Source organism: Gossypium hirsutum, chromosome A06, assembly GCF_007990345.1.
Source record: "Gossypium hirsutum isolate 1008001.06 chromosome A06, Gossypium_hirsutum_v2.1, whole genome shotgun sequence".
Classification (NCBI taxonomy): Eukaryota; Viridiplantae; Streptophyta; class Magnoliopsida; order Malvales; family Malvaceae; genus Gossypium; species Gossypium hirsutum.
This window is the reverse complement of record NC_053429.1, coordinates 122,143,958-122,159,929: the sequence shown is the minus strand read 5'-3', so window position 1 is coordinate 122,159,929 and position 15,972 is coordinate 122,143,958. Positions and strand designations below refer to the sequence as shown.

At 30.6% G+C, this 15,972-nt stretch overlaps 1 protein-coding gene across 2 annotated transcripts; it reads right to left on the bottom strand.

Annotated features, from left to right (window-relative positions):
- Positions 1-964: 964 nt before the first annotated feature.
- On the bottom strand, positions 965-7,580 carry LOC121203430 (calcium-dependent mitochondrial ATP-magnesium/phosphate carrier protein 2). Of its 2 annotated transcripts, XM_041116087.1 has the most exons (8): positions 7,370-7,580; positions 5,428-6,495; positions 4,903-5,323; positions 4,396-4,540; positions 3,822-3,940; positions 3,657-3,735; positions 1,911-2,144; positions 965-1,585 (listed from the first exon to the last, which is right to left on the bottom strand). In XM_041116087.1, exons 2-8 carry the CDS (start codon positions 6,488-6,490, stop codon positions 1,211-1,213), a joined length of 2,436 nt encoding a protein of 811 aa, XP_040972021.1. In that variant the 5' UTR covers positions 6,491-6,495; positions 7,370-7,580; the 3' UTR covers positions 965-1,210. The 2 variants fall into 2 exon arrangements, with proteins under 2 accessions (XP_040972021.1, XP_040972020.1); XM_041116086.1 differs by having other exon boundaries at positions 5,428-7,580.
- Positions 7,581-15,972: the final 8,392 nt, after the last annotated feature.

Sequence of the window (15,972 nt, the reverse complement as noted above, 5' to 3'; positions counted from 1 at the left end):
CTAAAAACTCAATAATTTCTAAAATTTTGACATGGGTCGGGTAGTATTTATAACACCGAGATTCCAAAAACATAAAAATTAAAAGAAAAAATGACTAAATTGACTAACCAATTGAACTTTGAACAATTGAAGCCCCTAAGGTCGTGGCTTTCTCCTTCCTTCCTTTCCTTTTTCTTTTCTTTCTTTCCTTCTCCCTGTTTCGTTTCTATTCTGTTTCTTTCTATTTCTTTTTGTTTCTTTGTTTTATTATTATATAATATAACATATATTTATAATAAACTTGTAAAAATCTATCTTATGCCACCTCAATTTTAAGTAATGGCATAATTGTTTTTTTGGTCCCTTTAATTTCTCTTTAATCTATAATTCAATTTTTACATTATATACAATTTAGTCCTATACCTAATTACTCTTAATTCATGCAAATTCAGTTAATCGAAACCTAATTAACTACACAACTAGCTTCGTAAATATTTTTAATAAATATTTACGAGTCCTGTTTACTGTAACAAAGTCCCAGGAATGCATATTTTTTAATTTGATCATTTTTAATTAATTAACTATTGAAATGTTAAAATTCATTAACGAAACTTTAATACCACCTTAATGACACTCCGTAAATATTTATGAAAAATATTTATGGCTCAGTTTATAAAAAGAAGGTCCTGATACCTTATTTTCTAAAACCACTTGCTTGAACTTACTAAATCACTTATATGACATATATTATCAAATCAAAAACCTTTTTTTAAAAAAAATCACATTTGACTCGTAAATTTGGTGGCCCCGAAACCATTGTTTCCGAGACCTTTGAAAATATGTTGTTACAATTAATATTATACTAAGCATAAAATTGTAAATTTAGTACAGGTTCTTTAATACTTTATAAATTATAAAATTTCAGTATTAATGCAAACGACGACAGTAAAATCCATTAATAGACTTTTTTGTGAATAAGAAATAGCAAGCTGTTACAATATCGCATATGTAATATGTTTGCCATGTCAAATTTTAAAAATAATAAAACTTAATGAATTTAACGATTATAATTTAGTAAAAACTACAATTTTAAAAATTAAAAAGTACAAACTAAAAAATAACCAAATTAAAGTATGAGTATTAAATGCATAACTTACGCGTAGTACACCAACTAATATCAGAATTTAACCTTAACAAAAGCAGAGGCCATTTGAAGATAATGGCTCATATTTTAGCTGATTTCTTTTTCGGAGACTTGATCCATAGAAATATCTTTGTTTCCGGATACTTGATCCGTTGCAATGTCTTTGTTTCCGTCCATAGCCTTCCTCAACAACTCGTAGCCGGCAAAGTTCATGGCGCCAAAGGGAGCAATCCAAAAAAACCTTGGTATGAGTCCTTTGAACAGGGCAAGGGGCCCTTCGTGACGGAGTATAGAAATGGCTACCGCTGACATCGATACGTTTTGGCCCCCAGATGCAGTCATCATTCTAGTTTTAATGACATCGAATGGTGTACTAATAACAGAAACTAACCCTCCGGAAATAGCTCCGACAACAACTGCTTCCCACGGTTCCAGTTCCCGTCTTATAAGTCGTTGGGTAAACTAAAACAAAAATGCAGAAGCAAAACGATAATTCGGATAAAAATAATGACAATTATGATTTAAGTCCCATAATTCAAAGGAATCCACATATGATTCAGCGGGAGATGAAATCAAGTATATGAGCGAGTATACTGGCATTCTATTAAGGTGTACATCGGTTCTTCCACGGAATCTTACAACTACAAGGAACTTGCATTATTAAGACAAGTGCACTGTTAGGGAGGACTGCCTATGTAAGTCCCTTCAGCATGCCACCATGGCAGCTTTGACTACACTGGCAAATAAATTGGTGGAAAGAAAAATCTCGATGCAAATACAAAAATACCTTTTTGGATTCAGTGTAAAGGCCCATCCCTGCAACATAGAAAGGCAACTCACGACAAAGTGTGGCCCCAGCACCACGGAAAAAGGCCTGCGGGCCATCCTGCTTCCAAGTACCGATAAGAGCTTCTCCGACATTGTCATAAAGATCAGCCTGCAAACGCTGCTTCAGTACCTCACTAGGTAAACGTGCCATTGTTCCTAGAACTGTACCGAGGAATGATGCCATGGATTTAACCTACAGAGCACAGAAATGAGATTTTAACTCGGTGTTGCAAATGAAAATTAAGTGTGCAAGACAACTTTCCACATGCACAGAAAGAGAAACAAACCCACAAAAGCCATGCTACTTGGACTCGAGTATGAGAATCGGACACAGGTATTTTTAATAATTTTCAAAATTGTAACGCGTTTGGTGAATCCTTGGAGGATCACACCCCAGTTCCCCATGTCCAGATATGCATCAAACATGAGTAATTCAAGAAAACGAAAAATAGTAGCAACATGGCAGAAAAGCACATTGGATTCACTCACATACAAAGAAAGAGTTGGTACGAGACTTCACGAGCACATAAAAACACTACTGACTAACAAGGGGATCCGGCACAAATCTAAGAATTACACAACCAATGACTTGATGTTTGGATCTTTGTTTTCGTAATTATATTGAGGAATCAAAATTTACTAGAACAATTTGTTCAATTTTTGTTGTTGTTTACATTCATGTATTGCTTTGAATGTGAACTACTATGATACTCCAACTCTTCATTTTTCTTTAAGTTCGTGTGTCTATCCAAATATCAATATGAGAACATGACCATCCAAGAACTCTCCAAATACCTAGAAAAAATTGAATATAACCATATCCAATACTCATACCCGAATCCCAGCAACAAAGGTGCCTTATAGATTGATGACTGATTGAAGAAAAATAGTAGCAGGTGAAACTGAAAATTTCCAGAATAAGAGAGATGAAGAATCTAAAAAAACTCTTAAAAAAGATGGTTAATATGGAGATCGATGATTTTCCATCAAAAATAATAGAAGAAATCAGAAATACGTGGGAGCTTTGCAACTCGCCAAAACTGTCACCAGATTCATTACACCTAGATGAAATAGAGTTAATAAATCTAGATAATATAAAGCTAAAACAGGCCAACCACGTGGTGAGATGATGTCCAAAAAACACTTATGGACAAAGAGAAGACAACTTGAAGAAAAAGGCATTAGAAAAGGTTGCAACGTGGAAGATAAATGATGTGACAAGACCAAGCAACGTGGAAACAACTATGTTGATGACAAGATAGGATCCTTATCAGTAACACTGTGTGGGATTGAAGGAAAATTAAATAGAGTTTAAAAATTTTGCTATAAATAGGGATGTATGTAGCCTAAACAAGGCATCGAGATTTAGATCGAAATCAATATCAAAATAGCTTTGTAAACTTTTTACTTTCTTTTCAAATATCCTCTCCTTGTAAACTTTCCTTTATAATAATATAATCTTTCTTCTTCCGCCAGTCATTTACACAAAAGAAGAATAAGAAACTTCCTTTAACATGTAAATTTTTGTTTTTCTTAGTTAAACGGGCCCAAACAAAAAGTAGCTTTGTGAATGGCCCTTGGAAGAAAACTTATAAGATATCGGACGTTCTTTCAAAATGGAAAATTAGGGAAGCCAATTACAAAGAAACAAGGGAGAAATTAAATAACAAATTCACAAAAAAAGTAATAGTGCAACAATAATTGCCTGGATGTCAGGGAGGTTCGGAGCCACATTGATCAATACAAGCTTGCTTACTTCAGATATTCCTGTCCGCAACCCATTGCTGCAATGTTGAAAGAAAACCGATCGCACAAATAAATGACAGAAAGCAAAACGAACTACAGACAACAACAAAAAAAATTATAAAACCTTGAAAACTGTCCAAGAATTGCAGGGATGGAACCCTTATAAAGCCCCCGTAATCCGACTTGTGGAATGTTTGACATAAGTTCCAGGAATGTCAGGGTGGTTGATGCTTGCAACTGAGTCTAATAAAGTACAAAAATGGAAAAGAAGAAACAAAAAAAAATAAATCATGAAAAGGCCTGATGACATAATAGCCAGAGATGAGCCGAAACATCAACGGTTTCAGCAATAAAGTCCACAAGTGTATCTTAACTTTACGAATAAACACTCACTTCTGAAATTTTACAGCTTGCAACCTTTAGTGCTGAAAGGATATAAAAAACGAAGCATTTCTTTATTTTTTTTAAATGTGACAAACAGTTGGTTTCCCTCAATTTACCAGATCACGGACCAGTCAAGCATGGAGCTTGTGTTGTGTATCAATTGCGGATATAGCTCGCACCAGTAAATTTACACCAGATGAGCTCTCCATACTCCAGATAATATCCTCAAGAAAGATATGATGACTATGGATTTTACTAGATGTTCACAAATGGATATTATTACATAAAAAATGGCACTAGGTTGAAGAATTTACCTTCACAGTATCGATTGGATACATTAGAGCTGAAGATAATCCACATGAAAGACCCCCAGCAATTGCGGATTTAAGAACACTTATAGCTGGCACTTCTGCAGGCGGTGCAACAGCAACAACAGACGCAGCCTTAAACCAGATATTCCTGTATTTAATGCAAAAAGAAGCTCAATTAGGCTTAGAATACTTGAATCCAGCTCGCTTGATAATTAAAACTGTTCAAGCTCGAGTCGGCATTGACCAAGCCATATTCAATTTTTTCCAAGTCAAACCTATATAGCTTATGAACACAGATGTCTTGTTTACACCCATAGTTCAACGAAGAAAAAAAGGAGGACCTAAACATTATACTAAATATATACAATGAGAAACCCAGATGTAAATCTAAAGTTTGAACTTCTAAAACTTCAGCCCAAACCAACGAAAATTGGACAGTAAATTAAATTCGACCTTGTGATTCCACTACAGTTTCAGAATAAGACCCTTCAAATGGAAAATTAACCTTACCGAGGATCATCTTGACGTAGTCGGTCAGGAGGCAAAAGAAGCATAAAATTGCGGAAGTATCCATATGAAACAGATTCTTCAGTGCCTGCATTCAAAAACCGCATCATGGCGACAGCATTGTCTTCGGTTGCTGGAAGCCCGACATTTTTAAGTGATGCCAATATTTCACTCTTTTGGAGAGTCCCAGACTCGCTTAAACAAAGAGAAGTATAAGCTTCAAGAATGGTTGGCTCCTTCCGTTCCATCAAGGATAAAAACTGCTTCCAGCCAAAGGATTTTGAAAATGGATTTCTTCTGGTCTGGCGCATGAATTCCTGAGAATATTTCACTGGCAATTTTCTTTTTTTCATTGCAACTTCAAGATCTTCTAAAGTTACTTGGCCATCGCCATCTCTATCCAGTTCTTCAAAGAACCTCCTCCCTGAAAGAATAAAAAAACTGAGTAAAAGTTGGTGCATAACTATGTAACTCGGACTTGGATGTAAGTTAGACTGTAGTATAGCTAAGCTGTCTGATAAACCATACCTTCAGACTTGGTATATCTGAAGAACTCCTGGACAGAGAATAACTTCTTCTTGTCTGGAAGGTCTAGCAAAGACTGGCCCAATAGTAGTGAAAGCTCAGTCAAATCCGTAGGCGAGATCATCGATAAGGTCAATCTCAAATGCTTCACATCTGATAGAGGAATGTTACGTATCAGACCGGCCAGTTTTTGTGATGAATTACCACCAGTTTCTTCCCTACCGCCCGTACCAACACCAACAAGACCGGACGGAACACCTCCCACTTTAGCAAACTTCAAATTTCCCAAAAATCCATTTACATCAACTTTTCGACCATCCCAAATACTTGCAACTGCTTTTAAATAATCAAGCTTTTGAAGATTTTGGGTCAACTGATCAAATGCAAATCCTATAAAGCATTCAAACAGTACATTCTCTCGATCATGATTATGTTCCAAACCCTCATTCCTCGTGATAACCCGGGCCCTCGACTCTCCAGGCTTAAACTCAAACAGTGCCTTTGATTCCACGTCACGAGTACACGAACTTAGACACTCTTTATTTTTGTCCATTTTCTGAATCCGTTTATTCCCAGACTTGAATGAGCTCGGTATAGCCTCAACAAATCTGTTAACCAGCACCGACCAATTCGCTGCAAACAGCAACCGATTCATACAAGTCCCTTCAACTGTATCAATATATTTTCCTTTCAATCCTTTCCTAACTGCCTCGACCTTTTTATCGTTCAGCTCATTTTCCGACGAAAACATGCCAATAAAAACATCCATCGGAACCTTTATAGACAATCCTTTCATTCTCACTTCACTACGAACATGATTCGACCGATTATTAACACCGATTCTGTTCTTCACACTGAAGATTTGAACCTTACTATTCCAATCACTATCACTACCACTCAATGGGGCAATCAATTCGAATTTTTTTCTTTTATCATTAGACACTCCCCAACAACTTTCAAGATCTTTTGCAGCTTTCTTATTGCCTAATTCAAGAGGTGAAAATACTTCTTTTATGAACCGAATCCGAATTGGATTTGATTCAAGCGGATCACTCTTCGACATCATTTTCTCTATAAACACACACACACACAAAAAAAAAAAACCATAAAAATCAAGAGCCAAATTGGCAAAAGTTATGTCAGCCAAATCTTCAGCCAAAAGATAGCTTCTTTTACCACTCGAATCAAATCGAAAATCTATCTCATGTCACACAAAAAAAGACAATTGACAAAAACCAAATCTTCAGCCACTTCAAAGGGTAAAGATAGCTTCTTTTACCACTCGAATCAAATCGAAAATCTATCTCATGTCACACAAACTCAAAAGTTGCACATTTCTTAAGATTCAACAAGTCAAGAAACGCCAAAAAAACATAAAAGATCATGAGCCAAATTGAAAAACCAAAATTTCAGCCAATTCAAAGGGTAAAGATAGATTCTTTTATTACTTGAATAGAATAAAAAATCAATCCCATTCCCCTAAAGAGCCTAAAAATTTGTAAATTTACTATTATACAAACTCAAAAATTTGCATTTTTCTTGAGATTCATCAACAACCATATTTGTACAACACAAAAACCGAAAAACTAGAAATAATAAACATGAGCCTGATTGAATTGGAAAAAGAAATCAGCCAATTCAAAGGGAAAAAAAAGCTTCGTTTCCTACTTCGATCGAATTGGAAATCGATTCCATTCCCCTAAATAGCCTAAAAATCGTCAATTTTCTGTTACGCAAACTCAAAATATACACTTAACTTGAGATTCAACAAGTTCTTTGCACCAAGTAAAAAAGAATCCACCGAGCTAGAGCCAAAATTTCAACACACACACACACACAAAAAAAAACAAATAATAATAAACGATTACAAAAGAAGACTAAGAATCCAGCAACTAGACCTTTTGAACGCTAGAAGTACAGGAAATGAACTAAAAGAAGAATTCACCTTGGGGAATGATTTGTTGAAGAAATTGATTTAAAGCATTATGCTGACGAAAATAAACAAATGGTATTAGTTTTCAGTCTACTTTAAGGTGAAGGATTCCAATTTTTATAGAGGATTCATCTGAGTTCTAATTGGATAGTCTCATTTAAAGTTTCAAATGTTGTTTTTTCGTAAACAATTATCACACATTTGGAAAGTATTTCCATAATGTTCTTATTCACAGTGTTATTGGAAATTTAATCAGATTATATATATGTATATATATAGACATGAAATTACACAAAGGAAGTAAAGCCTAAAATTTGTACCATTTTTTTTAATGATACCAAACCAAACAAATCAACAGAGAACAGCTAGGGCCAAGTATGACGTATACTATATGCCAAGCAGCTTCCATTGCCATGTGATAAATCTGTCATTGTCATGGGTCCATCAAAGCTTGGTGCTGTACATTCATTGGCACTTATTCCAAGAGGATGTTATTCCATTTCCTAAGAAGTAACATCGTGATCCCGTAGTCGCAGCAGCAGTTACCGTAGAAATAACAATCTACACTGGAGTTTTGAGTTACACTATTAAAGTGTGCCAGAGTATCAAGCCAATACTGCAATTGTTGACGTAGTGAAAAATGGCAACCAAACCAGATCGCCATGGCGTAATTACAGTCTGGAGATACACTAATTGAATGGGCTTTCATTGAAAAGGGTTTAAAATAGAAACCCTAATTGATTCCGGAATCGCAAAAACGGGGAAATCACTTCAATGTAGGGTTTTAAATTCTTATTAGGGTTCATAAACATTTAGGGCTTTTGATTGGATAATCTATAAAAATGGTCACTTTTATTTATCTCGGGCTACATTTTAGTTATTTATGTTTAAAATCTTATGTTTTAGTCACTTACTATTTTGTTACGAAGTGATCACTCTACCGTTAAGTTCCGTTATCTCTCTAACGGTAATCCTACGTGGCAGTGCAACTAAATTTAGTTAAATTTTTAAATGAGATGAAAATAAATTTTTAATTAAAAATTTTAATTAATTAAAATTTTTAAACCTAAACCTTAACTAAAAAAACTGTTTATCTCCTATTTTTAATTTTTCTCCAGTCTCTTCTTTTTTTTTCCAATGGTTTTTTTTATTTGAGTGAAAAACTATTATTAAGATCAAAATAGTTGACATCAAAATTGACTGCTTCATAAAGATGGATTCAATGGAGGGTTAAAGTAGGTCTTCTTTGCATTCCTCTATCTCTTTTATTCAATACTGAAAAATAAAATATTGGATTTTTTATTGTTTAATCCTAAATTAAAATTCTTAATATGAATATTAACAACTAAAAGAATTTCAGACCAGAAAAAAGAGATACCCACAAAGGGATTATGAACAAACAAGCCGATTTAGATAAAAAAAAATCGAATTGAGAAACCAAATATTCAAGAACGTGAAGAATTGGAAAATACAATGATTAGGAACAAAAACGATTACCATCTTCTTATTTGTCGACAACCACTTCATTTTAAGTCTTAGAATATAAATTTGCCGGTGAAGAAGACATACCTAGACCCTCCATTGAATCCTTTTTTTTTGTTTTTGTACCTGAATAAAAAAATTTGATCATAATAACTTTTTTAGTCAATTGAAAAAGAAAACTAAAACAAGGGGGAGATGAACGATTTTTTAACTAAGATTTAGGGTTTAAAATTTTTAATTAATTAAATTTATTTAATTAAAAATCTATTCTCATCCCATTAGGAAATCCAAGTTGGCACTTAAAATCTAGTTGGATTGCCATATAGGATTACCGTTAGGGAGATAATGGAACTTAACGGGAGAGTGATCACTTCGTAACAAAATAATAACATAAGTGACTAAAACGTAACATTTCAAACATAAGTGATTAAAATGTAACCTGAGACAAACAAAAGTAACTATTTTTGTAGTTTACCCCTTTGATTTTATGTAGAAGTTAAATTAAAAGTGTAATTTTTCTTTTCTTGTTTCTTGTTTTTCTCACACGTGTCAAATTTATGGGACAAAAAAATTGAATTATGTACTATATTAAATGGATAAAAAATAGATTAAATGATGCATAAAACTAAATTTAATATTAAATACGCTACAATCACGTATATATTATATTAATTATTCATATTTTATTATTAATTTTTGATTAAATCAGTTAATTATTAGTTCAATAATTACAAAATAAAAAAATTATAAAGAATTAAAATTTAAAAAATAATAGCAAAAAGTTAATAAGCACAAATAAATAATAATAGAAACATAAGCATTAATTTAATAAATTATAATAATAATATTAAATATTTAAACTAGCTTAAATCTGATTCAAATGTGTTTTTAACCAATGCAATTGGTTTTTACTGGTTTAATCGGTTTTTTTGGTTCAGGTTGTTGGAGAAATTATGGTTCTAGTTACATGTAGTTGCAACTTGTGGTGCAGTTAAACTAAAATCATAACTTGTGAAAAGGTAATCAATTTGCTTCTTGTTCAAAGTGATGTACGGACATGAGTTTAGACAAGACAATGAACAAAGGCAATAAGCAAAGAGAGTAAAGAGAGAGATAAATACATTCAAAAATAATCCTATTTTACGATGTCTTTTTCCTTAAATGATTTATTCAATAATTGATCCAATAATCTATTGACTAAATCTCGATCTATTCTCAAACAAGAAGTAATTGAAGCTTTAATAGATAATCCCTGTCCCAACAGATAACGCCAACTTGTTATAACCACTTACTCAAATATTTCACTTGCAACAAAGTCAAATCTCTCCAATAATACTTATGAAATGAGTGCTGAGTAAACCAGTATCAATGATACAAACAAAATTAACACAAACACTTTCCAAAAGATGCATACATCCACACGAATAAAATGCCTATTTATTGGCAAAATGAGGCATTTATCATAGTAGATTTTGTGAAGATAAATATATCAATTTAGTGCATAATAATCTTGGATTAAAACCTCCAATATTTACCCTACATTAAAGCCTTATAAGCCAAGTAAAATTAGTATATAAATCTTCAATATAAAGGCTTAAAGGGAAAAAAGATAAATCTTATAAGATAAAGCATATGATCTCCAAACCCTTTATTAATCAAATTCGATCACCATTATTTAGGACAAGATAAAACATGATATATGGATAATTTACTCATAGATAAAATAATTGTAGAGGCTAACGTATAACTTTACTTGAACTATCCTGAAGTCATGTCCTGTCATACAAAAATCTGTCAAAAGATTTGTTTAAACATAAAAATCCACAAACAGTTGAATTAGTTGGAACATTAGCAATAAAATCACTAAAGTCCTACCAACCTCTAAGATTTCACTGTAAAACAACCCAGCATGAGTAGCTCATAAGAGGACAAATTATAAGAAAAAATGGCCACATAGCAAGTTCATAAAAACCAAAAATGTCAACCAAAAACATTGGCAAAATTCAGTAGCATACTTATAAATTTTATTATATATACTGATATTTTTTTAATTAAATAAATAAAGCAATATTTGGTAATCTTTTTCGTAATTAAATAAATAAAGTAAGTTTTTGGGTACCTGCTCTCTCATGTTTTTTGATACATGCTCATAATTTTTATACTTTCTCATAATTTTTTGGTACTTCTTCGGAATATTTGATGCTATCATAATTTTGGTTATCACTGATATTTTTTTTTTACTAATAAAATTTGTTATGTATACTAATAAATTTAAGAATATTAAAAATTAAATAAAACATAACAAATTTATTATAAATCTATAAAAAAAATTAATGAGCTCTTGTTAAAGGGTAAAAGTTCATTATATATATACATATATATTGAGCTAACAGCACAATTATTTGGGACATGAATCAACTGAAACTTTCCAGATGCTTGTCCAGAATTGGGCAAATAAGCCAAAAAAATTGGCCTGAAATTCAGAAGGCCCATATTGATTCATTAGACTTTGGAACTTTAATAGGGTCAAGACAAGAGTTGGTATATGGGAACTTTAATAGGGTCAAGCCAAGAGTTGGTATATGGGTTTTCTTTTTTAATTTGTCTTTTTCCATTATTAAATCTTTACTAACTTGTCATAAATCATAAATTTTGCCAGCTAGCTAGGACTGTCTGGTTAATAATGGGAGTTTTATGGGCAAATAATGAAAGTGATTATGGCTACTAAGTACTAATTAAAATATTTTCAATGTAGCGGATTGAGTCTTAATTTGATTAATATTGGCATTGTTGTTAATGTAAGAGAACGTGGGTTTGAGTGCGCTGAAGTACACTATCCTCTTTGTTATGGGTTGGAAGGGGCTATGAGTAGTTTTATGCATTGTGTCAAAAAGAACAGATATGATCAAAATACATAATGAGATTATTAAAAATAAATAAATCATGGTAGCCAATACAATATTGGTATTGATCGTATCAGTAAGTATATATCGCTTTGATCTTGAATTGGTATCAAGTAGTCTATGTTTCATTTCAATTAAAATTTTGGTATGTTTTAGGTGTTTTGGTCCATATTAATCGATACCAACTTATATCAATGTGTTCCGACTCGTACAAGTTAATACAAAATTTTTATATTTTAAATTATTTTATCTTAACCATTTTAATTTTTTTATAATTACATTTAAAATTAATAATTATTAAGTTAAGTTATTGATTCTAATTAATATATTTAAACATATATTTACATGAATAAAATTGAGATATAATATATAACTTATTTACATATAAATATATATAATATATAACTTATTGAGAAACTAAAAAATTAGACTATAAATATATGTGTAAAAAAGAATTAAAAACATTGATAAACTTGAAATGGTACACCGAAACATGTTGGCATCGAAACAACCAGTAGTAAGACAAAAAAATGATACATCCACCGCTATAGTACTAGCTACCTTGATTTGGATTCCAATAATTTGAATCATATAAAAAAGTTATTAAATGATAAAATATTTTTATGTTTTTAATTATTTTTTATTTTATATAATTTTAATAATTTTTTATAATTAATAATATTTTTTATATATTTTAATTTTGATTTTTTATGATTTTTTTAAATACATCCTTATTATTATCTAGATTCATTTTGAATTTGAATTTTTTTCTTTGAATTTTTTTGTTTTTGTTGATGTGGAAGGTGTATCAATGTAACCATTAGTTATGAACCGTCAAAAGATCTATTTAGTCAATTTTGTTAGTTTAGGGGTTTAATTGGGTGCAAAAGGCAGGGGCGTAGCTAGGGGGGCTGGCATGGGCCCCGACCCCTCTAAAATGTAAAATTATATTTTTAGCCCTTTAAATTTTTTAAAAATTTTAAATTAGTAAAGGTAAAATTGCACTTTGGCCCCCCTAAAATTATAAAAATTTGATTTAGTCCTTTACAAATTATAAAGATATAAACTATAGAAAATTAAAATTTCATCCAACCCCCCTAAAAAAATTTTTTGACTTCGTCCCTGGCAAAAGGTTTAAATTGAATATGATACCATTAACTCTTTATTTTATAGTTATGAAATTATTAGAAGACCTTTTCATGTGCAAATTAACTTATATTTTTATGAAGGTGTTTCTGCTTTTTTATATAGTAAATTAATAAAAATTTAATCGTAATGTATTTTAAACCCAAAACATCATGCATGATAAATAATTAATATTATCATGAAATCAATTTTTAGAACAAGATTGCTCCATTTAGGTAGAAAGCCCATCCATGCATGTCGATGTTGTCAAGTGTCCATAAAGTATTTTTATGAGGGTGTTTTTGTCTTTTCATATTTTTAATAAAATAATATCATAATAGGATTTAGACTTTACACATGCATATCAAATATTTAACTTTACCATTTCAATAAAAAAATTATTTAATTTTTATATTAAATTTTTAATAAATATATTTGTTATATAAGTTTTTTTTCACCCAGATCATGATTTGTGAAGGTACTATAAATTTAATTATATTAAAATTTTTAAAAAAAATCAATGAATCCAAAATAATAAAAGTCGATTGAGTTACCTTAAGTTAATTCAATCAATTTCAGTTCAATTTTCTTGGAAAAATCCATAAAAAATCATTATTTATTGTCAAACACCTAAATTGATAATTGTTAATCAATATTTTTAAAATTGAATCAATGATCGAATCGATCAGATTATAAATTTTTTATTCGATCAAATGAATTATTAAAAATTCATAAAAATAAAAAATATATATTAAAAAATATTGGTTAAACTACTAGTTCATCATATGGTTCATATTTGTACTAAATTGTGTGTCAAGCAATTCAAACCCTCCAATCGAACCGATACTCCGACTAAGTCTCAATCCAATTGACCAAATTCTAAAATAATTGGTGTTAACAAATTTTCAAGTGCTTGATTTAAAAATCAATTAGTACCAAATTTTATAAAAGTAAATTCTTTAATCTATACAAGTATATATATACAATGGACACCTGATAATTTTTTTCTTCTTGGGTAAATTTCAATTTCAATCCCTTTGAGATTTAATTTATATACTTTAATATTAACATAATTTGATATCTTAACCTTTATAATATCATTAGTTAGTCTAAATACTTTATTCTAATTAAAATGATTATGCGAATTTTTAAGAATTATTAGCACTGTTAAAATTCTTTATTAAATTCAAGTTCGTTAAAATATTATTTTTTATATAAATATCAAGTTTATTTTTTATTTTAAATGTCATACCAACATACAAGAATTCTAACAGTATTAACAAATGAATTTAAATTTTTAAATTTAAAAAATAAAATGACTAAATTCCTAAAAATAAAAGTACGGTGATTAAATTCTAACTATACCAAAGTATAAAAATAAAGAACGGCAACTCATGACAAAGTGTGGCCCCGGTCCCACGGAAAAATCCCTTCAAACCATCCTGCTGCCAAGTACCAATAAGAGCTTCTCCGACATTGTCATAAAGGCCAGCCTGCAAACACTGCTTCAGTACCTCACAAGGTAAACGATCCACTGTTCCTAGAACCGTACTGAAGAACGGTGCCATGGATTCAACCTACAGACCACGTAAATGAGACCTTAACATAATGTTGCAAATCAGTATCGAAATAAGTTTAATACGATCTTATGATTCATTACTTTTCGGAATACAGAAATTAAGTGTGCAAGACTTCTTTCAGCAAGTGCGCAAAAAGAAATAAACCCTCAAAATTGATATTACTTAAACTCGAGTATGAGTATTAAACACGGGTATTTTTAATATATTTCAAGATCTTCATATATTTGGAAAATCCCTAGAGGATCACATGTTGAAAAATATAGACATCACATATATAACAAGAGTAATCACATGTTATTATTTACTATTGTGATAGGTTAGCCCAAATTAAAAGTAATCTAATTTGGTTAGAATTTTATTGGGCTTTAATTATTAAATAAAATATGGGTCAAATATGTGTAGATACTCTAGTAAGTGAGTTCTAATCAAATTCTAATTAATGATGGGCTAATAAGAATTTGTTTAAAACTAATATGCCAAGGTTATAAATATTAGGGTTATGGTCCCTAAGTTATACACAATATATCTTTTCTAATATCCCATCATTAGGAAAGAGAGAGAACAGATATTCTCTGAATTTATTGTGTGCTAATTTGAAAGATCGAATCCCCAAAATCCAGTAAAACTTCAAGGATTTCATGGATTCAGGTACGCTTCCGTATCTAATTTTATTCTTGATTATTTGACAGAATAGATCTAGTTTATTCAGTTTTATTTTAGATTTATTTTACAAATCTAACAACTGGTATTAGAGCCTCGTCATTTCGAATCATTGAGAATTGATTAAGGTTCCTCTTTTGAATAATTGATTCATGAAATTTCATGGGTTTATATATTGATATTTGAAGTTTTATATTAAAGTAATTTTTTTATTTATTTTTAAGATTTTGATTATCTTGAATTCATCTTAATAATTTAGGGTTTTGTTTTAATTTTTTAATTTGAGTGATTTTCGAATTGATGAATTCAATTACAAAAGTTTTTGCGTTTTAATTTTTTTCTTGCGATTCAATTGTTTTCTTTATTCATGATTTGTGCTACTGTATTTGCAAAATCATGTTTCTGTCACTTTGTGCCTTTTCTTTTTTATTTTTTAATGGTATAAGGAATTTATTTTAATGTTAAAAAAAGGGGTTAACATATACGCATGGCTTAATTATTTAATATATATTTTATTATGTATAAATATATAATATATACATGCTTTGATTGCTTTAATGCATGTTAGTTTTGGAAAATTATATAAATATTGTAACACCCCCTACCCGTATCCATTGTTGGAATAGGTACGAGGCATTATCGGAGTTTACTGAACATTTTCAGATAATTCTGAGTCATTTATTATTCATATTTTGAAAATAATCATAATGTCTCTCTATTGGACCCTTGAAGCCCCAAACATACATTAAAAACCAATTGGAATTAAATCGGGATCATAAAAAATTTCGCAAAATCTTAAATTTTATTTTCATCTAAGTACTTACCATTTCAATGCTTCTTATAATTAAACATGTTACCATTCAAT

Excerpts from the sequence above, each read along its gene's own strand:
- LOC121203430 (XM_041116086.1), bottom strand. The coding sequence starts at position 6,490 with ATGATGTCGAAGAGTGATCCGCTTGAATCAAATCCAATTCGGATTCGG. Across the intron at positions 5,324-5,427 it reads CAGATATACCAAGTCTGAAG|GGAGGAGGTTCTTTGAAGAA; the intron begins GTATGGTTTATC and ends TTATTCTTTCAG. Across the intron at positions 3,941-4,395 it reads ATCCAATCGATACTGTGAAG|ACTCAGTTGCAAGCATCAAC; the intron begins GTAAATTCTTCA and ends GTACTTTATTAG.